The sequence below is a fragment of the Ascaphus truei genome, chromosome 6 (assembly GCF_040206685.1).
Source record: "Ascaphus truei isolate aAscTru1 chromosome 6, aAscTru1.hap1, whole genome shotgun sequence".
NCBI lineage: Eukaryota > Metazoa > Chordata > Amphibia > Anura > Ascaphidae > Ascaphus > Ascaphus truei.
The window spans coordinates 113,930,651-113,954,542 of record NC_134488.1 but is presented as its reverse complement, the minus strand read 5'-3'; the positions used below and the strand labels follow the sequence as shown (position 1 = coordinate 113,954,542).

Sequence of the window (23,892 nt, the reverse complement as noted above, 5' to 3'; positions counted from 1 at the left end):
TTGATGAGTTTATGAATGGTCTATTTCCAGATTAGGATTGTAGTGCAAGGTTATAATAGCAGTAGTAGATCTGGATGAGTGCAGATTTGTTGTGTGGTGTGATGTCAAAATTTAAGGCAGCAATCCCCTCTAAAAACCTACATGCGTTTAACTCATATAATGTTCCTAGCGTGAATCCTGAATAGGGCTGCAAACCTTACTGGTGAGAGCCAGGACAAGTGGTCTCGGGCCCGGCGGTGCTAGAGGGCCTGGACCACCGAGAAAGGAAGTTGGACTTGAGTGGAAGTAAAGACCAATTTCCGCAAATGTTCCTGCGTGGTCCTGTTCCCCTCTGCCTGCCCACCTCTGTGTGCTCGACAGGGCCCATGCTTTCCCCACGTCTGGAATTCCAGGTACTTTGGCGTCTCCCCTCACTAAACTCCCTTCAGCACCCTACTCCCCCATCTCCATAAAGACAGTGATTGAAAGGGCAAAGAGAAGTCTTATAAAGTGAAATAAATGGTAATGAGCGCAGGTGCTGCTTTAAGTGCGCCTTACACAACATCGTGCCTTTTATGCCTGTGTCGAGGGATAGTTGCGACCTCGACACTGAGAGGTGCGTCTGTGATTGGAATAAAGAGGGGGTTAATATGGACCATGTGATCACTACATTGCCTCTCTGGTGCAACAGACATTCCAGCACTGTATAGTGTGTACAGATCATGTGAAACATGACAGAGAAAAAGTGTGGCTCAGTCAGTAAAGACACTGACTCTGTAAAAAGAACAATGACACTGAGTATAAATCAGGGGAACCTGGTTCAAATCCCGGTGTCAGCTCCTTGTAACCTTGGGTGTCACTCCCTGTGCATCAGGCACCAAAAACATAGATTGTAAGCTCATCTGGGCAGGGACTGTGTCTGTAAAAATTCCTGTGTTGCGTATTGTGCGCTAAACTGTAATTGTGATACGCTTTGAGTCCCAGTGGGAGAAAAGTGCTATATGAAATAAATTTTTTACTTATCTCATGAAGTTTAAACCGGACAACAAAATGTTACCCATTTTTTGCAGGTGTTCTCCAAAAGTATTGCACGCATGCGCCTATAACATAATAGTACACACATACCTCTACATGAAAACCAGTGGTGTAACTACGCCTTAAGGGGCCCCCGGGCAGCGATGTCACTTAGTCACATGTCGATGCAGCGTTACATGATGTCCCGAGGTCATGGAGAAAGAGCAGCTCTGTTACAGAGGCCCCGCTCTCTCTCCCCGGCAATCCGTTTCATTGCTGTGGGAAAGAGCGCGGGGTGTCTGTAACAGCTTAGGGGGTTAACAAGTGTCTGGAGGGAGGGTTCCGACTCCCTTCGGCTGTCCTCCCCCCCCCCCCCCGTCATGATAATATCATGAGATATTATGTAGGTAATCCATTTGGTACTTGAGGGGTTAATGAGCTACACTTCTTTTAGCAAAATACAAAATGCTGGGCTTGAAACAGGTCAGGACTGTTTCTTTGGGTCTACTCTGAACTTCAAAGGAGCTTACTTGGGGCGGGGGTCCATCCTGGATAGCCCACTCAAGGTGTCAATTGTTTTAAGCAAGTTCTATAGACATGGTCTGGGGAGAGGAGCTTCAAAGCCTCTCTACAAGGGGTGGGCTTATGCCGGTGCCATGAGGAAAGAATGTTTTGTAAGTCAGGGAAAAAGATTTTAAAAATCAGATCTCACCAGAGGCATACTTGGAACAAAGCATGTGAGACCTCCTGTTCTGAGCCGGTGGCCTCTCTGGGGAAAATCCATAGCATTTGGTAAAGTATAGGATTTTCTGTTTGTTTTCTACTTTTATTTTAAGAAGCTGTTCTGTCTTATATTATAATTGTAAAACATACTGCTTGGAGGGTGGCAACCTCCTTCCTAATTTAAGCTCACCCCCTTCCACATTTAAATGGTTATGGGCTCACTCCATAGCATCTTCCACTCAGGGGAACTTGCCTGCTTGCAGTTTGGCTGTGACATCTCTAATACAGAGTGCTTTTCCTGGTAATGTACAGGTTAATAAAAGCTTCAGTCAGACTCAGAACTTTGCAACTAAGGCCTCGGTCCCGCTGCGCTCGTTGGCGCGGGCGGCGGGTCGCGAGTTCCCCACCAGCAGGGGAATCCTCGCGAGCCGGTCCCGGTCCCCCCTGGCTGCACAGAGCACTACACGCTGTAGCGCGTCAGCCGCTGGAGACACCAGAGAATGGTGTTTCCTAGCGTTGACGCGTGACGTGTGTGGCTGTGAGCCAATGGGGAGGGGAGGCTTCGGGAGGAGGAGAGGCTTCGGGGAGCGGGGAGGAGTGTGGAGTGAAAGCAGGTGAGTGCCTTTCTCTGTGTGTGTGTCTGAGTGCGTGCCTGTCTGTGTGTGTATGTGTCTGAGTGCGTGAGTGCCTGTCTGTGTGTGTGTGTGCCCGAGTGCCTGCCTCTGTCTGTGTGTGTGTGTGTGTATGAGTGCGTGAGTGCCTGCCTGTGTGTGCGCGCGTGTGTGTGTGTATGAGTGCGTGAGTGCCTGCCTGTGTGTGTGTGTGCGCGTGTATGAATGAGTGCCTGCGTGTGTGTGTTTAAACTTACCTTCCAGCTCCAGCCCGAGTCCGTGGAGGGAGGGGGGGGAGAGTAGCGGGTCCCTCCGCTCAAGCCACGCCCCCCCTCCCTGTCAAACCGCCCACCTCCCGATCAAACCTCCCACCTCCCGCTCCGGCTCCCGCTCCCTACAGACCGCAGATCGCGGTCTGTATATCTCAGCGCACCGCCTGTCAGCAGCGCAGGTGCGCTGACTCTGGGAGCGGGGCCTTAGCCTAATATTGACAGATTTACTATAAATCATTCTTCCTGTTATTACACAGGTTATTAAGAATTTATATTAGCGTTAGGGACCCCTGATATGTGGTCTGCCTTGGCGTTGGCTCAGGGGCTTACAACAATTTTGGCCAAAAATGTCAAACTAAAAGACCATTTTACTTATTAGATATTTATACATATATATTTAGGCACTGTACCGTGTATGAGTCTCACTGGATGTGCTAAAAACTGAGCTTTGTCTGTGTTTTATGTTCTGTCTCTGGTTTTAAAATTTATATTATAATTGTATGATTTTTTTGTAATACATTTTCTGTAATCTAAGCACTGTATTCTTATATATTAAAACATTTAATAAGTAATGCTCTGGGCTCTGAATGAACTGGTGCACGCTCTGGGGAGAATAATTCCGATTCAGACACATTTTTGCTACAACTGATTTTGGTGTGTTAAAGTGCATAGTTTTTTTCATAAAAAACAGGGACCTGGGTCCCTGGCAAATATTAGTTTGACATCTTATCTTATTTGCATATCCCCAGGTGGTGGCAGTGGAAAGATATGATTTGCAATTGAGTAGGGGTTAATATTAACTCACTGGTTCCTTGCGCAGAAGAAAGGCGGGGTGGCTAGAGTAGCCGTGTGCATTAACCCTGGTTGCATATATATGTCACGTGCTCACTTGTATACTGTACGTGGTGGTGGTGGTATATTGGGTCAGATTGAGGGGAGATATAACTCATTTGAGGGACCTTTGCGAAGGTGAAGAGTGGGGCAGTTTGTGAGCTGTATATTAATCCTTGATCCTGTAGAGGGGATATTATCCATTTGATGGACCTTTTGCGGAGGTGAAAAGTGGGAATGCTTGCGGGCGTAAGTATTAACCCTGGTCCCGTATGCAGGTTGCGTGCTAGCTGGGGGTCGTATGTGACACCCCCCCCCCCTTCCTGTGCTGGGGCACCCGGTACGTGCCAGGGTGGTAGTTACCCCATTGATGAAAACATCTCTGCCTTTACTGGGTAGGAAGATTTTGCCCCTTACAAAATATTGGTCAGCTTGTAATTCTGCCCGTCACAGCTGCACATTCATTACTTGAGTTTCCTCCAAGACGATCACTGCTGCTTCTAACAGCATGTTGCAGACACTTTGTGAACTGGCTGTGTGCATGTGCAGATGTGCAGTTTTCTATGTAATGTTGGCAAGTTACTGCGTAAAGACAATTCTGTAGGTCGTTCTGGTGAAAAAGAGTGAGTGCTAGTAATAGCAGGAGCTGCTTGAGAACAGGAGTGCGGTGCAGTCACAGAATCTATGTCTGAGAGTAACAGCCCTGGAGTGGATGGGTTGCTGCAGGATTAGATTGAGGTGCACTTGCAGAAGATGTGCTTGAGAAGAGGTTCTGCAAGGTAGGATGTAGATGTGTTGGCAGAGCTGAGGGTGTGCCTAAGGAGGGCTTTATTGGAATAGAATGGATGCTGCATCTGCATGATTGATGTGTAATGGCAGAGATGTTGAAAGGGAATGTATGGCGTGCTGTAGGACAGGACTTAAACCTCCTACCTAAGTCGCATTGGTAGAGTAATAGAAGGGTGCTGCAGGATGAGATTGATAGTTGCTTGTTGGGTAAGAAAATGGTACATAAATAGGGAGAGAATATATAAGTATTTTACTGTGTATTTTTGTCATATTGGATGTAGCATTGGGCTTCTCTGTTGCTTGTTGTATACATAAATAGGGGTTAGTATATGGCAGGATTATGTGCATTATGTGTGTGTGGAGTACTTGAAAAGCAGGTAAATGAAGAATGGGATACGGTGTCAGGGAAGGAAGAAATTAAACATACCATATCACATCCCTGGTTTCAGAGTGGGACTTCAAGTCATCTGTTATATCCAAGGAGGTCCAGTCGTCTCTAGAAGAGTTTATAGACAACTATTCAGGAGGTTTGGAGCGTGTGTGTGTATCCAACAGAAAACGTAGAGGTCTGGCTGTGTGGAATAAAAAATTGCTGCAAGAAAAAAAAATATTTCCCCTCCGTTCAGTGAGCAATTGCAAATATTCCCGTAGGTATATTATTTACAGCACCCTTACATAGGCAGAGAAACAGAGTGTGTGTGAACAAAACCTGCTACCTGTCAACGTGTCTTACGAACAGCTTCCTCCTGACAACAGCAATCAAACTTTGCCCTATGTGTGTCACCCATTTACACCTTTCTTTGCAGCATGGGAGCTGTGACACCTTTTGTTTAAGGGACACCAGAAGGTTACCTTTATCTCAGGAGATTTATTACTTGCTCCAACCATTGATATGATGAGGATGCAAAGTAGAGAAAGAGGAGTGACTATTGGTACTTCTGGGTTGATTTTTAACCTCTTACTTACAGTAGCGTGGTAAACACGCCTCGATAAACACATACTGGGCATCCTGTATCCCTGTTGCTTTGGACTTTGCATCACGAGGTGCTTAATGCCACCAATATCCTTCCATTATAGACTCACCTAACACAGAGGGGCTTTCAGATCATGTTAATAGGATTAACGTGATGCAACTCGTTTTCTGCCATAGATTGGCATCACATTTTAGGTCATGGGCTTTATTCTGTAATACTGTATATACACTCTCAACACCATTAATTTTAGTCTGTTTTAGAATATGGAGCCGAAAAATATTGAATATTTAGACATGCCAACCCGCCTTACCCAATCTTAATTTATAACAGAAATAGGACAGTGATAACTACTCAATGATTAAGATCAGGGTCCCAGACGAAGGCACTTTGGCCCCCCCTAGCATCAAAAGGGTTAAGACAAACTAGATCTTCCTTAAAGAGGAGAGCTGCAATTTTCTCTCATAGTATTTCCATAGTTAAAAATAAGGTTAACGCTGTAGGGCTGTATAACATTTGCAATTATCACATTTAATCCCAGAGGAAGCAGTACAACATGCAACTCCAAATGGGGATTGCGGACTATTATTTCATCATAAAATAATTCAGCTCGACCATATTCAGCCTATGAATTCCTTGGGCTTGATGTCCAAAGGTCCATAATGATATAAGTCTGTTATCAGGGAAGAATTTATTAAGGAGGTTCATAGCTCGGACTAAATTTACATTTGCAATGTCATTTATTCAGCCTATTTAATCCAGTAATAGTTTTAATGTTCATACTATGCAAATGTGCATACAGCTACTATGGGTAAAACAACAACGGGAATATCCGCCTATTAGTTACATCTTCCAAACTGGCACCTAGATATATTGGACCATTCCTAATTTGGAGAGAGTTAATCCAGTCTCCTACCGACTAAAATTGCCCGCAACTATGAGAATGTTCGTCTGTTTTTCACTGCTCTTTGCTGAAACCATTTAAATCTAACCCTCAAACCCAGCACATCACACCTCGTCCCAAACTAGTAGACGGACAGGAGGAGTTCGAAGTCCAATCTATTCTGGACTCCCGTCTCTCAAGAGGCAGTTTCCAGTATTTGGGGCATTGGAGGGGTTTTGGTCATGAGGAGAGGGAGTGGACCCCGCAGGATCAAGTACATGTTCCAGGGCTAACTCGAGCATTTCACCGAAAATTCCCGCTAAAACCTCGAGTGGATCGTCCGGAGGCCGATCCTGAAGGGGGGGGGGGAACTGTAAGGTTCGCCCGCTCGCAGCCCTTACCTGCCATGGCTCCCCTCCCCAGCAGCGGCTCACGCGCCTCCCGTCGTACCTCCCGTCGGAGACACGCGCAAACTCAGGTCACAGACCGCACGCACACATTCTCACACCTGATCCCAGCAATTGCGCTGATGCCTGCACACCTGTCCTGCATCCTGCCTCCTCCTACCAGCGCTCGACTTACCTCTGACCTCACTGCTGGGTAAGGCCTCCCATTGGCTCCCTCTAGTATTTTGTCTCAATCAGCCGTAGGCTGATTGCTGAGCATACTCTGTGTTTGCCGTGCTTGCTATAAGCTGCCTTGTTTTGTTCTCTTGTCCCTTGTATCCTGACCTCCAGCCTTGTACCGGACTCCTGACCTCTGGCATCCTTGGACCTCGGTTCGTCTACTGGACTACTGCTCTCTCCTATCCTCGACCTCGGCTTTGGACTCGGACTACTCTCCTTTCTCCAATTCTTACTACGGCAAGTACCTCTACGATCCTACACTCTCCTGCCCTGACCTGGCCAACCCACGACTACGAGCTGCGTAACCCGGACCTGGCTTCGCGGCCTAGGTCAGTGTTTTCACATCCCCACCTTAGCCCAGCGATCCGGCCCTGGTTTGTGGTGAGCACCTGTGACACATACTGAAGAAAGAGTATGCTACCTCATGAGGGTCTGGAGTGTAGGGCGGAACATTTTCATGCATAAAGTTGTATATTGTTCAGAAAATGGCCCTCCTCAGTCTTGTTTTGTTAAGGTGGTCGACCACAATGGTCGTACCATGAGGAAACCAAACCCTAGACATTGTTATTAAAACTTATTCTCCATGTTGGAGACATCCTAGTATTTGTTATCACCATCCCAAAGTGGGTGGGTATGTAACCTGCAGGTACTATGACGGTATTAACTGTGTTAATGTTTGATGTACTTGTTGCAGGTTCTTCACCTACAGGATGGACCAGCAAATTTAGGTCCAAGTGGGGACAATTGGATTCCACCAGAGGGAGAGTGTAGCCCTGTCTGGTTTGGACTATCAGTCTGCCCTCCTCCTGTCAGTAATCCCTGGTAAGGGCAGGTTTCCAGGAGTAATCATGGGTTTTCCCCACACCTCTGCAGCTCAGTGAGTCACAGAGAAGGTGGTGTAATCAGGCCTGGTGTCCAATCAGGGGCAAGGGGCTGGTTCCTGCTGGAGCTGTACTTAAGGGGCTGCACTTCCTCAATCTAGTCAGTCTGCCTCTACCTTGAGAGAGGCAAGGTCTACCCTTGAGCAATGTGCAGGGCTCTGCACACTGTGTGCCCTCCCTTAGGGGAACGTGGGAGACTGTTCCCTTTACTCTATAAGAGAGTAAGGGAAGAGCTAGGACTTCTCCTGGTGCCCGCTGGCTGGGAGTGTAGGTCCAGGGACATCCTGAGGGTGTAGGCTCTAAGAGCTGCTGATTAACTGCTGTGCCGTGTGCATAAAGAATAAAGAGATCCTGTATAATATACTTCTTGCCTGAGACTGAAATCTATCAGGAAGAAGGAGAAAGAGACTCTAAAGCAGGGATTTCTCCCCTTATCCTGGGGACTGCAAGAGGAGGGTTATATATATCTATATCTCCGAATTCCTTGATCTGAGGAAGAGAGAGAGATCGGTTATTGTCCTATAATATCAATCGTTAGTCCAACTAAAAACGGGATCACCAAATACTGAAGTACTCATTTACTCTGCACTATCGCAACTGGACCAACACGGCTATTTCTACTTTATTCATATTTATTTCGCTCTAACAGTGTATGCAGCATTTTACAAAATTACAATACAGGGCAAATAAAGTACAAGCAATACAGCTAAAAGACTGTTATGGAACAAGAATCATATTTCTGTTTGAGCTTGACCCCCCTTCTGCTTGTCAGCTCCTTAAGTTCAGCTGCATGCATTTGTTCCACAAACACACACACACTGCCTGCATGATGTATCAATATGTTGCCCTTTCTGCCTCTGAGCATGTAACCAGTGAGTTGCAACAGCAACCTCTGAGATTCTTCTCAGAATGGGCTATTCTGCCCTCCCCCTGTCTTTGCTGACAGTAGTTTGTCCCATCTCACTTCTAGTGTGACCCTTGCTCCTTACTTCTTTTTCCACCCTGGAGACAGTGAGTATAGCACCCATCTCTGTTACAATCCCATGGCAAGGCCATTTCTTTCTACCTGTTTCTAACTACAAATCACTACTACACACCATCCACAAGAACCTGTATTTACTGCTGCTTTTCCAATAAAGTGAAGGAAATATTATAGTACTTGGAAAGGGAGCTGAGTTAATGCTATCTGGGGCAATTCACACATAACACTTGACCCTGGCTTCAGAATAAAGACAAATAAGTAAATTACAACATAAGGCAAAGGTAGGCCCTGCCCCAAAGAGCTTACAATCTAAGTGGTATGTTGGGAGACTTGCAGAGTCAGTAGGAGTAAAACACTTTATTAAAAGTGCAGTCAGAAAAGTCAAGTACACCTCGAGTCAGTAGCAGAGTCATAAATAAAGTAATGAGATGCTTGTTTTAAGAGATGATTTTTCAGCTGGACTTTGAAAGCATAAAGTGAAGGTGCTTGACAAATATTAAGTGGAAGAGAGTTCCCTAGGCAGGGAGAGATTAGTGAAAAAGGTTTAAGACAGGAAATGCTGTAGAGGTAAAATATGCCATCATTTAGGGTTCAGCGTAAGAGGAGTGTCACAAAAGTAGGTATAATAAGGTGGTGCAAAGGAGTGTAGAGCCCTCAAAGAAAAGCGAATTTTGCAGTTTATGCGGAAATAATTAGGCCGGTTCTATACTGCGTGCGCGCGCTATGCCGTGCGCACGCTGCAGTTTTAGTTGGCTGAGGTTAGCCAGCCATTAGGCAGTGGGCGTGGAACCGGCGACAGGGGAGAGGATGAAGAAAAGAAAGAATTTGCGCCACTATCGCCGCTGAAATGTGTGTGTGTGTGTGTGTGTACAGCATTATTAAAAAATGTATTAAAGTATTTATTTCGAAACTTATTTAAACACACACACACATATACACACATACACATACATACAGTACCTCACTTGCTCACAGCATACCCACATAAAGCATGCGTCACCTACACGCGTGTTCACACAGGCGCGCGCACGGCCGTACACACTATAGAACGGCCCACAGGAAGCCAGCAGAGAGCTTTCAAGGAAGTCAGAAGCAGATACACATCTAGAAGAGCAGGAGATGAATCGAGCAGCAGCATTTTGAATGGATGGTAAGGGAAAGAGGTATGGGAGGCCAGATGAAAGAATATTGCAGCAATGCGGGAGAGAATAAGGGCATGCATTAGTGTTTTAGTGGTTGTGGAACATAGGAAGGGACGTATCTTTGCCAGGTTGATAACGAAGAAACAGCTAGATTTAGTAAGGGTGTTTATATGAGAGGAGAAAGATAGGGAGGAGTAAAATTTCGCCTTTAGGCAGTGTGCTTGCGAGGCTGGGTGCATAGACGTGTTATTAACTGTAATGGAGAAGGGAACAATGGGGCCTGGTTTGGGAGGGAGTATGAGAAGCTCTGTTTTTGCCATATTTAAGCTTAAGGCGGTGAAGGTCCACCCAGGCACTCTGTGATTTTTAACAATAGAAAAAGAGCCGAGTATAAGCTCAAGGAAGAGCACTAAAAGATGAAGTATCTGGTATATCTCAGTATAATGGGGTGTGAAAAAAACGGGACAGACACAAAACAGAATCCAGTAAAGTAAAAGGCTGTTTGTTGAGAAGAGATAGGAGGACACATCAAGGGTTATATGTGACCTACCCAACTAGTCAGATGGGGGCACAAATGTTACCCCCACGTCGTAGCTGGGGTCACAGGTCTCAACTGGTACCTCTTATAGAAATCGTTGTGGAGCCGTCTATGCTCCATGTTATTCACCGCCTCCCCTTCAAATAGCCGTGCGCTCGATCATCTGGCGCTATAGTGGAATCTGGGTAGTCCATAAGCGTCTCTAATCACGTAAACAGTACCAAGAAGCAGGAGTGGCAGCAGGAGGAGATGGTGGCTCTGGGAGCAGGTAAGAGGCCCTGCCAAACTCCGGCCGGCCCGTTTTACAGAGATGTCAACCTATAGAGAACAAAAAATGTGATGTTCTCTGCAAAATAAAAAAATGGTGCTTTAACAAAATAAAAGACTGATTTGTATCTGGGACTACTGCATGCCCTCCAACATTTTGTACATACACATATGTAATCCATTGAAGTTCCTCTACTCTTGCTGGGTGGTGGTACTTCTAAGCAATTCCTATGCAAGACCCCTAACTCAGGGGTGCGCAAACGAGGAGGCGCTGAACCAAGCCCCGCGCTCTTTCACACAATGTTGACTGCTGGGGCTTCTGTAACTACCTCTTAACGTCTATTTGGCTTCTCCTGCGTCTGATAGCGTCTACATGACAACGTGGCGTCCGTAAAATTGCGATGCGTTAACAACATCACAACATCACAACATCACAACATCACAACATCACAACATCGCAGAGATGAGATGCCGGAGAGAAGGTAAGAGGGTGGGGTTGAGACTTAAAAGCGCCTGCCCTAAACTATGCAGTTTGCCACACACTTTAACAGATGGAAGGTATTGTGTGTTATGATAATAATAGCATGTTCTTGTATAGTGCTGCTAGTTTTATTTAGCACTTTACAGAGACATTTTGCATGCACAGGTGGGAGCTGGGGAGCTTACAATCTATGGGTTTTTTTTTGGGTGCCTGAGGCACATGGAGATAAAGTAACTTGCTCAAGGTCACAAGGAGCCGACACTGGGAATTGAACCAGGCTCCCCTGCTTCAAACTCAGTGCCAGTCAGTGTCTTTACTCATTGAGCCGCTCCTTCTCCCATGATGACAAATACATGGTTATACATACAGTTACATAAGTGAGCAGGGCCGCCAAGAGGGGAGGGGGGAGAAGGGGTACTGGCGTCCCGGGCCCCATGGGTCAGGGGGGGCCGGGCGCCAGTTAATTAAAAAAACTGCTGCACCCGGCGCCGGGGCTCCCTGGTGGCAGCGCCAAAAGTAGGTTAAGCTTCCGGCGCACCGGTATGAGAGGGAGGCCCGGCGCTCGGGAGCAGCATTGTGAGACAGGTGCAGCGGGGCAATTGCTGTGGCAAGCCGCCAGGGCCCCTTGCAGCACTGCCACCTACCCTCCCGCAGCCACCGGGCCGTCACGGTACCCCCCTTCCCCGCCACAGCATCGGACCAAAACCGCCGCCCCACCCCCCATTGCCATCGGGCCGTCCTACCAATCCCCCCACCCCCACAGCATCGGGCCAGCATTGGCCCCACCCCCGCAGCACACCGGTGCGCGCGGGAGCAGCGGTGTGCCTGCAGCGGGGCCGGCGGCAACTGCTGTGACCAGCCGCCGGGCCCCACGCTGCACCGCCATCATCCCCCCGCAGCCGCCGGACGCGCCCTGCAGCCGCGGGACACCCCCGTACAGTCCACCCCTGCAGAATCGGCCCCCCGCACCATCGGCCTCCCCCCAGCACCGCCGCCACCACCGGCACGCCGCGCCCCCCCCCCTGCAGGTAAGTCTGATTTTTATATATATATATATGTATTGGGGGTATTGGGGTAATTTCTATGTGTATTGTGGGGGTTGTGGTCATTTTTATATGTCTTGGGGGGGTTGGAGTAATTGTTATATGTATTGGGGGGGGGGTAATTTATATATGTATTGGGGGGTTGGGGTAATTTTTATATGTATTGGGGGGGTTGGGGTAATATATATATGTAGCCCTGCTTCCTATCGCTAGCAAGCCGCTACTCTGTGCTGTGTTACCTGTAGGCTCGCAGGGCCTAAGTCTCTGCCACGGAGAGCCTGAGGAGCGTGCAATAGCTATAACGGGTGCAGCGCCTCCACCTGCGACAGCTCCCGCCAACGGGGGATTGGGTCTTCGCAGGACGTATATGCAAGAATTACACTCACACAGCCAAGTACTATAACCAACCTCCTTTACTTGCAGACAAAGCTCACATTTAGGTACATACCATAACATCCCAGTAGATACATTTTATAACACGCCACGGCGGACGCCAACACTATCTTGCACCACGGCGGACGCCAACACAATCATGCGCCACGGCGGACGCCAACACTCCCCTCAAACCCTCCACCGGGTGATCCCACCCCGTGTCCGATCCTTAACGGATTAGTCCTCCCGCTCACTGTAGGCAACTATATGTGTGTATGGGTGACTGCGCAGCCACTGTGTCTCGAATGAATAATTGGTACCGTTGGTGCACTTGTTGAAATACCTGCCGAGCACTCCAGTGCCCGGGTCTGCTACGGTCTTCACAAAGGGTCTCTGCGCGTCGACACCGTTCTCTCTCTCTCTCTCTCTCTCTCTCTCTCTCTCTCTCTCTCTCTCTCTCTCTCTCTCTCTCTCTCTCTCTCTCGTCCGGGGCGATCCCACCCGGACTCCGGCAACAACAAGCGGGGTCTGAGCCCAGACCTCCCACTCGATAGTATAGTCCCGATCAAGGTCTAAAGATACTATGGGAACAGGAACCTCGCTAGGGCGATCCCTAATTCAGCTTGTCTCTACCATGACTCAGGGCTAACTGGGCCTGGGGCACATGGCCTGCGCCGGGGCGGATCAACCTCCCCTACACAGACACTCCGTCTCCTCTCCTCTCCAACCAGCTCTCCTCCACGTGCGTGCAACCACCTCCCTATATCTCTTTCACTTCCTCAGCCCATTGGCTCAACTCTCTCACCTGACCCTCCCCGCGGGGCTGCTGGGACAAGGGTCTGCTCTCTCCCACCAATTAGCACTCTCCTCCTTCGCGGGCTTTTAGCAACTCACTCTGTGCAGGCGCAACCTCCCGCTCTTTCAGGGTGACTCAGGGGTCACGGCTACATATATATAATATTATATATATATAATATTATATACACACACACACACATTCCCAGTAAGATCTATCTTAATGGGAATGTGTGTATGTATATGTACAGTATATGTATGTATGTACAGTATTGGGTAGGTGGGGAGGTTGTATTATATATATTTGGGGGTGGGAAGTTTTTTGGTATATATCTTGTGGGGGGAATTGTGTGTAGGGGGGGGCGGAATGAGTGAGCGTGGGGTAATTGACTGAGGGAGGGGACAGAGGGGGTGAGTGAGGAGAAGAGGGAGTAAGAGTGAGAAGCAGGGGAGAGAAATACATGCAAGGCGGGAGAGTGAGATGGGGTGAGACGGAAGGGAGAGAAATACATGGGGGGGGGGAGAGGGGGCTCGTGAAATGGGGTGGAGGGGGGGGGGCAATACTGCCGACACGGGGAGGGGGGCCCTGCTCAAAATGTTTGTCCTGCGCCCCACGATTTCTGTTGGCGGCCCTGTAAGTGAGCAGGGTATACATTATATACAAGACATTGCATGCACAGCTAGAGATAATATATATTATGGGCGTATGTAACAGTTACAGAACAGATTAAAATGAGAGACGGCTTTAGTTTTGAAAGAATTTAGACTGGAGGTGAATGTGAGAGTCTCCGGTAGAGAGGTGAGGTGCACGGTGAGACGAGGTGCACGGTGAGACGAGGTGCACGGTGAGGGTGAGGTGCACGGTGAGGGTGAGGTGTGAGGTGCACGGTGAGACGAGGTGCACGGTGAGACGAGGTGCACGGTGAGGGTGAGGTGCACGGTGAGGGTGAGGTGTGAGGTGCACGGTGAGACGAGGTGCACGGTGAGATGAGGTGCACGGTGAGATGAGGTGCACGGTGAGGTGAGGTGCACGGTGAGGGTGAGGTGTGAGGTGAGGTGCACGGTGAGACGAGGTGCACGGTGAGATGAGGTGCACGGTGAGACGAGGTGCACGGTGAGGTGGGAGGTGCACGGTGAGACGAGGTGCACGGTGAGATGAGGTGCACGGTGAGACGAGGTGCACGGTGAGACGAGGTGCACGGTGAGGTGCACGGTGAGGTGAGGTGCACGGTGGGTATGCTAATGTAGTCTATGGGTCTGCTCATGATAATAATCAGACTGCCTGGCTCCAATATCACATACCCCACAACTGTACCTATTAAGCAGGTTGTACCGAATGAATACCTACTGTATCTTGTGCACCTATTTCTGCCAGGGTGAGGAAAGCTCTGCTGAACCCATTGACTGATGGGTACAATCCTTCGAATACAAAAATAATCTGTTCAATCTGTGTATAAAAAATAAAATGTTACCAATAAAACGTGTTTATTTGCTTATAATTAACTACATATGTTATGGGGCTGCACGCCTTACTAAAGAGTACCTATTCTCGTGGACCAAATGTTGGAGTCCAATACCAGCGAGACTCAAAGAAAATCATAGTATGTATTATGTCTTTATTTATATAGCGCCATTAATGTACATAGCGCTTTACTGTAGTTGACATGTCTGCATTTAACTCCTTAAACATGTTCTTGTCATTTAATGTTGTAGTTAAGTAAATGCAATATTGATATAACGCAGTAGGTGGCGCACTCTTAAACTTGGCCGGTAAGTATCAAGATGGAGGACAACGAAAGTATAGTACGGAATTGTGAGTGTAGTAAGATGGCAACTTCCTGTTTTGCCGGAAACCGCTCCTCAATTACAGCTTCGTTTCCAAAGGGAGCAAGCGGTCGTCGGCCATCTTTCTACACCCTGTTCTGCTGTGAAGCTAAAAAAACAAAACATTTTTAGACTTTTTTTTTTGAGCGAGGGACTGTACAAATATTTTTTTTAACGCCTTCATGTCTAATATTTAATAAAACAATTATCCACGTCTATGATATGCCTACGCTGTGGTGTAAGACGGAGTAACACGAGATTTATCTCGGTGCAGGCTTGGGTGTACCAAGATGTCGGCCCTGCAGTTGTAGTCGAAGTCAGAGACAAATGAAGGGACAGTAACAACCAGCCCCGACTCCGGGGAGCGTCTGTGTGACCAGCTCGTCATTGCCCGGTAGCAGCAGCTGCTATCTGTGATTAAGACCTAAAGAGCTGGCAGAATGGAGTCCGCGGGGCGCAGGGACAAACCCAAAACTAAGGAGGCCGTGACCCGGCTGGAGAAAGCAAAGCAGAGGACAGCTCAGCAAGAACTGAAGCAGCGACAGCGGGCAGAGGTGAGACATGTCTATGTCCAGTATACTCTTCATATCCCCACCCTGATCTCACCCCCCACCCCTGATCTCACCCCCACCCCCTGATCTCACCCCCACCCCCTGATCTCACCCCCACCCCTGATCTCACCCCCACCCCTGATCTCACCCCCCACCCCTGATCTCACCCCCACCCCTGATCTCACCCCCCCACCCCTGATCTCACCCCCCCCACCCCTGATCTCACCCCCCCCACCCCTGATCTCACCCCCCCCACCCCTGATCTCACCCCCCCACCCCTGATCACACCCCCCCACCCCTGATCTCACCCCCCCACCCCTGATCTCACCCCCCCACCCCTGATCTCACCCCCCACCCCTGATCTCACCCCCCCACCCCTGATCTCACCCCCCCACCCCTGATCTCACCCCCCACCCCTGATCTCACCCCCCCACCCCTGATCTCACCCCCCCACCCCTGATCTCACCCCCCCCACCCCTGATCTCACCCCCCCCACCCCTGATCTCACCCCCCCACCCCTGATCTCACCCCCCCACCCCTGATCTCACCCCCCCACCCCTGATCTCACCCCCCCCACCCCTGATCTCACCCCCCCCACCCCTGATCTCACCCCCCCCACCCCTGATCTCACCCCCCCCACCCCTGATCTCACCCCCCCCACCCCTGATCTCACCCCCCCCACCCCTGATCTCACCCCCCCCCACCCCTGATCTCACCCCCCCCACCCCTGATCTCACCCCCCCCCCACCCCTGATCTCACCCCCCCCACCCCTGATCTCACCCCCCCACCCACCCCTGATCTCACCCCCCCACCCACCCCTGATCTCACCCCCCCACCCACCCCTGATCTCACCCCCCCACCCACCCCTGATCTCACCCCCCCACCCACCCCTGATCTCACCCCCCCACCCACCCCTGATCTCACCCCCCCACCCACCCCTGATCTCACCCCCCCACCCACCCCTGATCTCACCCCCCCACCCACCCCTGATCTCACCCCCCCACCCACCCCTGATCTCACCCCCCCACCCACCCCTGATCTCACCCCCCCACCCACCCCTGATCTCACCCCCCCACCCACCCCTGATCTCACCCCCCCACCCACCCCTGATCTCACCCCCCCACCCACCCCTGATCTCACCCCCCCACCCACCCCTGATCTCACCCCCCCACCCACCCCTGATCTCACCCCCCCACCCACCCCTGATCTCACCCCCCCACCCACCCCTGATCTCACCCCCCCACCCACCCCTGATCTCACCCCCCCACCCACCCCTGATCTCACCCCCCCACCCACCCCTGATCTCACCCCCCCACCCACCCCTGATCTCACCCCCCCACCCACCCCTGATCTCACCCCCCCACCCACCCCTGATCTCACCCCCCCACCCACCCCTGATCTCACCCCCCCACCCACCCCTGATCTCACCCCCCCACCCACCCCTGATCTCACCCCCCCACCCACCCCTGATCTCACCCCCCCGCCCACCCCTGATCTCACCCCCCCGCCCACCCCTGATCTCACCCCCCCGCCCACCCCTGATCTCACCCCCCCGCCCACCCCTGATCTCACCCCCCCGCCCACCCCTGATCTCACCCCCCCGCCCACCCCTGATCTCACCCCCCCGCCCACCCCTGATCTCACCCCCCCGCCCACCCCTGATCTCACCCCCCCGCCCACCCCTGATCTCACCCCCCCGCCCACCCCTGATCTCACCCCCCCGCCCACCCCTGATCTCACCCCCCCGCCCACCCCTGATCTCACCCCCCCGCCCACCCCTGATCTCACCCCCCCGCCCACCCCTGATCTCACCCCCCCGCCCACCCCTGATCTCACCCCCCCGCCCACCCCTGATCTCACCCCCGCCCCCACCCCTGATCTCACCCCCGCCCCCACCCCTGATCTCACCCCCGCCCCCCACCCCTGATCTCACCCCCGCCCACCCACCCCTGATCTCACCCCCGCCCACCCACCCCTGATCTCACCCCCCCACCCACCCCTGATCTCACCCCCCCACCCACCCCTGATCTCACCCCCCCACCCACCCCTGATCTCACCCCCCCACCCACCCCTGATCTCACCCCCCCACCCCTGATCTCACCCCCCCCACCCCTGATCTCACTCCCCCGCCCCTGATCTCACTCCCCCGCCCCTGATCTCACCCCCCCCGCCCCTGATCTCACTCCCCCGCCCCTGATCTCACTCCCCCGCCCCTGATCTCACTCCCCCACCCCTGATCTCACTCCCCCACCCCTGATCTCACCCCCCCCACCCCTGATCTCACTCCCCTACCCCTGATTTCACTCCCCCTACCCCTGATCTCACTCCCCTACCCCTGATCTCACTCCCCTACCCCTGATCTCACTCCCCCACCCCTGATCTCACCCCCCCACCCCTGATCTCACCCCCCACCCCTGATCTCACTCCCCCGCCCCTGATCTCACCCCCCCGCCCCTGATCTCACTCCCCCGCCCCTGATCTCACTCCCCTGCCCCTGATCTCACTCCCCCGCCCCTGATCTCACTCCCCCGCCCCTGATCTCACTCCCCCGCCCCTGATCTCACCCCCCACCCCTGATCTCACTCCCCCACCCCTGATCTCACTCCCCCACCCCTGATCTCACTCCCCCACCCCTGATCTCACTCCCCTACCCCTGATCTCACTCCCCTACCCCTGATCTCACTCCCCTACCCCTGATCTCACTCCCCTACCCCTGATCTCACCCCCCCACCCCTGATCTCACCCCCCCCCCTGATCTCACCCCCCCCCCTGATCTCACCCCCCCCCACCCCTGATCTCACCCCCCCCACCCCTGATCTCACCCCCCCCACCCCTGATCTCACCCCCCCCCACCCCACCCCTGATCTCACCCCCCCACCCCTGATCTCACCCCCCCCCCCACCCCTGATCTCACCCCCCCCCACCCCTGATCTCACCACCCCCCCACCCCTGATCTCACCACCCCCCCCACCCCTGATCTCACCCCCCCACCCCTGATCTCACCCCCCCACCCCTGATCTCACCCCCCCCACCCCTGATCTCACCCCCCCACCCCTGATCTCACCCCCCCCCTGATCTCACCCCCCCCCACCCCTGATCTCACCCCCCCCACCCCTGATCTCACCCCCCCCACCCCTGATCTCACCCCCCCCACCCCTGATCTCACCCCCCCCACCCCTGATCTCACCCCCCCCACCCCTGATCTCACCCCCCCACCCCTGATCTCACCCCTCCCCCACCCCTGATCTCACCCCCCCCACCCCTGATCTCACCCCCCCCACCCCTGATCTCACCCCCCCCACCCCTGATCTCACCCCCCCCACCCCTGATCTCACCCCCCCCCCCACCCCTGATCTCACCCCCCACCCCTGATCTCACCCCCCACCCCTGATCTCACCCCCCACCCCTGATCTCACCCCCCCACCCCTGATCTCACCCCCCCACCCCTGATCTCACCCGACACCCCTGATCTCACCCCCCACCCCTGATCTCACCCCCCACCCCTGATCTCACCCCCCCACCCCTGATCTCACCCCCCACCCCTGATCTCACCCCCCCACCCCTGATCTCACCCCCCCACCCCTGACCTCACCCCCCCACCCCTGACCTCACCCCCCCACCCCTGACCTCACCCCCCCACCCCTGACCTCACCCCCCCACCCCAGACCTCACCCCCCCACCCCTGACCTCACCCCCCCACCCCTGACCTCACCCCCCCACCCCAGACCTCACCCCCCCACCCCTGACCTCACCCCCCCACCCCTGACCTCACCCCCACACCCCTGACCTCACCCCCCCCCACCCCTGATCTCACCCCCCACCCCTGCTCTCCCCCCACCCCTGATCTCCCCCACCTCTGATCTCACCCCCCCACCCCTGATCTCACCCCCCACACCCCTGATCTCACCCCCCACCCCCCACCCCTGATCTCACCCCCCCACCCCTGATCTCACCCCCCCACCCCCGATCTCACCCCCCCACCCCTGATCTCACCCCCCCACCCCTGATCTCACCCCCCCACCCCTGATCTCACCCCCCCACCCCTGATCTCACCCCCCACCCCTGATCTCACCCCCCCCCACCCCTGATCTCACCCCCCCCACCCCTGATCTCACCCCCCCCACCCCTGATCTCACCCCCCCCACCCCTGATCTCACCCCCCCCACCCCTGATCTCACCCCCCCCTGATCTCACCCCCCCACCCCTGATCTCACCCCCCCACCCCTGATCTCACCCCCCCCACCCCTGATCTCACCCCCCCCACCCCTGATCTCACCCCCCCACCCCTGATCTCACCCCCCACCCCTGATCTCACCCCCCCACCCCTGATCTCACCCCCCCACCCCTGATCTCACCCCCCCCCACCCCTGATCTCAACCCCCCCACCCCTGATCTCACCCCCCCACCCCTGATCTCACCCCCCCACCCCTGATCTCACCCCCCCCCACCCCTGATCTCACCCCCCCTGATCTCACCCCCCCTGATCTCACCCCCCCTGATCTCACCCCCCCACCTCTGATCTCGCCCCCCCCACCCCTGAACTCACCCCCCCACCCCTGAACTCACCCCCCCACCCCTGAACTCACCCCCCCACCCCTGAACTCATCCCCCCCACCCCTGAACTCACCCCCCCACCCCTGATCTCACCCCCCACCCCTGATCTCACCCCCCCACCCCAGATTTCACCCCCCACCCCAGATTTCACCCCCCACCCCTGATTTCACTCCCCACCCCTGATTTCACCCCCCACCCCTGATTTCACCCCCCCACCCCTGATTTCACACCCCCCACCCTTGATCTCACCCCCCCCACCCCTGATCTCACCCCCCCCACCCCTGATCTCACCCCCCACCCCTGATCTCACCCCCCTCACCCCCCACCCCTGATCTCACCTCCCCCCACCCCTGATCTCACCCCCCCCACCCCTGATCTCACCCCCCCCACCCCTGATCTCACCCCCCCCCACCCCTGATCTCACCCCCCCCCCCACCCCTGATCTCACCCCCCCCACCCCTGATCTCACCCCCCCCCACCCCTGATCTCACCCCCCCACCCCTGATCTCACCCCCACCCCTGATCTCACCCCCCCACCCCTGATCTCACCCCCCCACCCCTGATCTCACCCCCCCACCCCTGATCTCACCCCCCCACCCCTGATCTCACCCCCCCACCCCTGATCTCACCCCCACCCCTGATCTCACCCCCCCACCCCTGAACTCACCCCCCCCACCCCTGATCTCACCCCCCCACCCCTGATCTCACCCCCCCCACCCCTGATCTCACCCCCCCCACCCCTGATCTCACCCCCCCACCCCTGATCTCACCCCCCTCACCCCTGATCTCACCCCCCCACCCCTGATCTCACCCCCCCCCACCCCTGATCTCACCCCCCCCCCACCCCTGATCTCACCCCCCCCCCACCCCTGATCTCACCCCCCCACCCCTGATCTCACCCCCCACCCCTGATCTCACCCCCCCACCCCTGATCTCACCCCCCACCCCTGATCTCACCCCCCACCCCTGATCTCACCCCCCACCCCTGATCTCACCCCCCCACCCCTGATCTCACCCCCCCCACCCCTGATCTCACCCCCCCCACCCTGATCTCACCCCCCCCACCCTGATCTCACCCCCCCCACCCTGATCTCACCCCCCCCACCCTGATCTCACCCCCTCCCCACCCTGATCTCACACCCCACCCTGATCTCACACCCCTCCCTGATCTCACACCCCTCCCCACCCTGATCTTACACCCCTCCCCACCCTGATCTCACACCCCTCCCCACCCTGATCTCACACCCCTCCCCACCCTGATCTCCCACCCCCCCCTCTGATCTCACCCCCCCTCAGATCTCACCCCCTCCCCACCCTGATCACACCCCCCCACCCTGATCTCACCCCTCCCCACCCTGATCACCCCCCTCCCCACACTGATCTCACCCCCTCCCCACCCTGATCTCACCCCCTCCCCACCCTGATCTCACCCCCTCCCCACCCTGATCTCACCCCCTCCCCACCCTGATCTCACCCCCTCCCCACCCTGATCTCACCCCCTCCCCACCCTGATCTCACCCCCTCCCCACCCTGATCTCACCCCCTCCCCACCCTGATCTCACCCCCTCCCCACCCTGATCTCACCCCCTCCCCACCCTGATCTCACCCCCCTCACCCCCCACCCTGATCTCACCCCCCACACCCTGATCTCACCCCCCACACCCCCCACCCTGATCTCACCCCCCACCCCTGATCTCACCCCCCACCCCTGATCTCACCCCCCACCCCTGATCTCACCCCCCACCCCTGATCTCACCCCCCCACCCCTGATCTCACCCCCCCCACCCCTGATCTCACCCCCCCACCCCTGATCTCACCCCCCCACCCCTGATCTCACCCCCCCACCCCTGACCTCACCCCCCCACCCCTGACCTCACCCCCCACCCCTGACCTCACCCCCCCACCCCAGACCTCACCCCCCCACCCCTGACCTCACCCCCCCACCCCTGACCTCACCCCCCCACCCCAGACCTCACCCCCCCACCCCTGACCTCACCCCCACACCCCTGACCTCACCCCCCCCACCCCTGATCTCACCCCCCACCCCTGATCTCACCCCCCACCCCTGCTCTCCCCCCACCCCTGATCTCCCCCACCTCTGATCTCACCCCCCCACCCCTGATCTCACCCCCCACACCCCTGATCTCACCCCCCACCCCCCACCCCTGATCTCACCCCCCCACCCCTGATCTCACCCCCCCACCCCTGATCTCACCCCCCCACCCCTGATCTCACCCCCACCCCTGATCTCACCCCCCCACCCCTGATCTCACCCCCCACCCCTGATCTCACCCCCCCCCACCCCTGATCTCACCCCCCCACCCCTGATCTCACCCCCCCCACCCCTGATCTCACCCCCCCCACCCCTGATCTCACCCCCCACCCCTGACCTCACCCCCCCACCCCAGACCTCACCCCCCCACCCCTGACCTCACCCCCCCACCCCTGACCTCACCCCCCCACCCCAGACCTCACCCCCCCACCCCTGACCTCACCCCCCACCCCTGACCTCACCCCCACACCCCTGACCTCACCCCCCCCACCCCTGATCTCACCCCCCACCCCTGATCTCACCCCCCACCCCTGCTCTCCCCCCACCCCTGATCTCCCCCACCTCTGATCTCACCCCCCACCCCTGATCTCACCCCCCACACCCCTGATCTCACCCCCCACCCCCCACCCCTGATCTCACCCCCCCACCCTGATCTCACCCCCCCACCCCTGATCTCACCCCCCCACCCCTGATCTCACCCCCCACCCCTGATCTCACCCCCCCACCCCTGATCTCACCCCCCACCCCTGATCTCACCCCCCCCACCCCTGATCTCACCCCCCCCACCCCTGATCTCACCCCCCCCCACCCCTGATCTCACCCCCCCCACCCCTGATCTCACCCCCCCCCTGATCTCACCCCCCCACCCCTGATCTCACCCCCCCACCACTGATCTCACCCCCCCACCCCTGATCTCACCCCCCCCACCCCTGATCTCACCCCCCCACCCCTGATCTCACCCCCCACCCCTGATCTCACCCCCCACCCCTGATCTCACCCCCCCCACCCCTGATCTCACCCCCCCCCCACCCCTGATCTCAACCCCCCCACCCCTGATCTCACCCCCCCACCCCTGATCTCACCCCCCCCCCACCCCTGATCTCACCCCCCCCTGATCTCACCCCCCCTGATCTCACCCCCCCTGATCTCACCCCCCCTGATCTCACCCCCCCACCTCTGATCTCGCCCCCCCCACCCCTGAACTCACCCCCCCACCCCTGAACTCACCCCCCCACCCCTGAACTCACCCCCCCACCCCTGAACTCATCCCCCCCACCCCTGAACTCACCCCCCCACCCCTGATCTCACCCCCCCACCCCAGATTTCACCCCCCACCCCTGATTTCACCCCCCACCCCTGATTTCACCCCCCACCCCTGATTTCACCCCCCACCCCTGATTTCACCCCCCCACCCCTGATTTCACACCCCCCACCCCTGATCTCACCCCCCACCCCTGATCTCACCCCCCACCCCTGATCTCACCTCCCCCCACCCCTGATCTCACCTCCCCCCACCCCTGATCTCACCCCCCCCCACCCCTGATCTCACCCCCCCCACCCCTGATCTCACCCCCCCCCCACCCCTGATCTCACCCCCCCCCCACCCCTGATCTCACCCCCCCCACCCCTGATCTCACCCCCCCCCACCCCTGATCTCACCCCCCCCACCCCTGATCTCACCCCCCCCACCCCTGATCTCACCCCCCCAC

At 55.7% G+C, this 23,892-nt stretch overlaps 2 protein-coding genes across 6 annotated transcripts in view; one reads left to right on the top strand and one right to left on the bottom strand.

The window, feature by feature from the left end:
* LOC142497691 (tyrosine-protein kinase STYK1-like) overlaps positions 1–15,093 on the bottom strand; it is a 49,133-nt gene extending 34,040 nt beyond the window's left edge. Inside the window, exons 1-4 of one of the 5 annotated variants that reach the window (XM_075605823.1) lie at positions 14,744–15,093; positions 14,549–14,647; positions 10,325–10,560; positions 4,647–4,811 (exon numbers count right to left, since the gene is read on the bottom strand). The gene's annotated coding sequence lies outside the window, so the exon portion shown is untranslated. Of the gene's footprint in view, positions 1–4,646; positions 4,812–4,935; positions 5,020–10,324; positions 10,561–14,544; positions 14,648–14,743 lie in introns of those variants that run through there. The other 4 variants (XM_075605822.1, XM_075605820.1, XM_075605826.1 and 1 more) reach the window with 4 other exon arrangements.
* An 81-nt stretch (positions 15,094–15,174) lies between these two features.
* Positions 15,175–23,892, top strand: part of SVBP (small vasohibin binding protein) — a 34,577-nt gene continuing 25,859 nt past the window's right edge. The window contains exon 1 of the mRNA XM_075605832.1: positions 15,175–15,578. Within this exon, the coding sequence (XP_075461947.1) occupies positions 15,465–15,578 (114 nt within the window). The 5' untranslated portion in view covers positions 15,175–15,464. The remainder of the gene's footprint in view (positions 15,579–23,892) is intronic.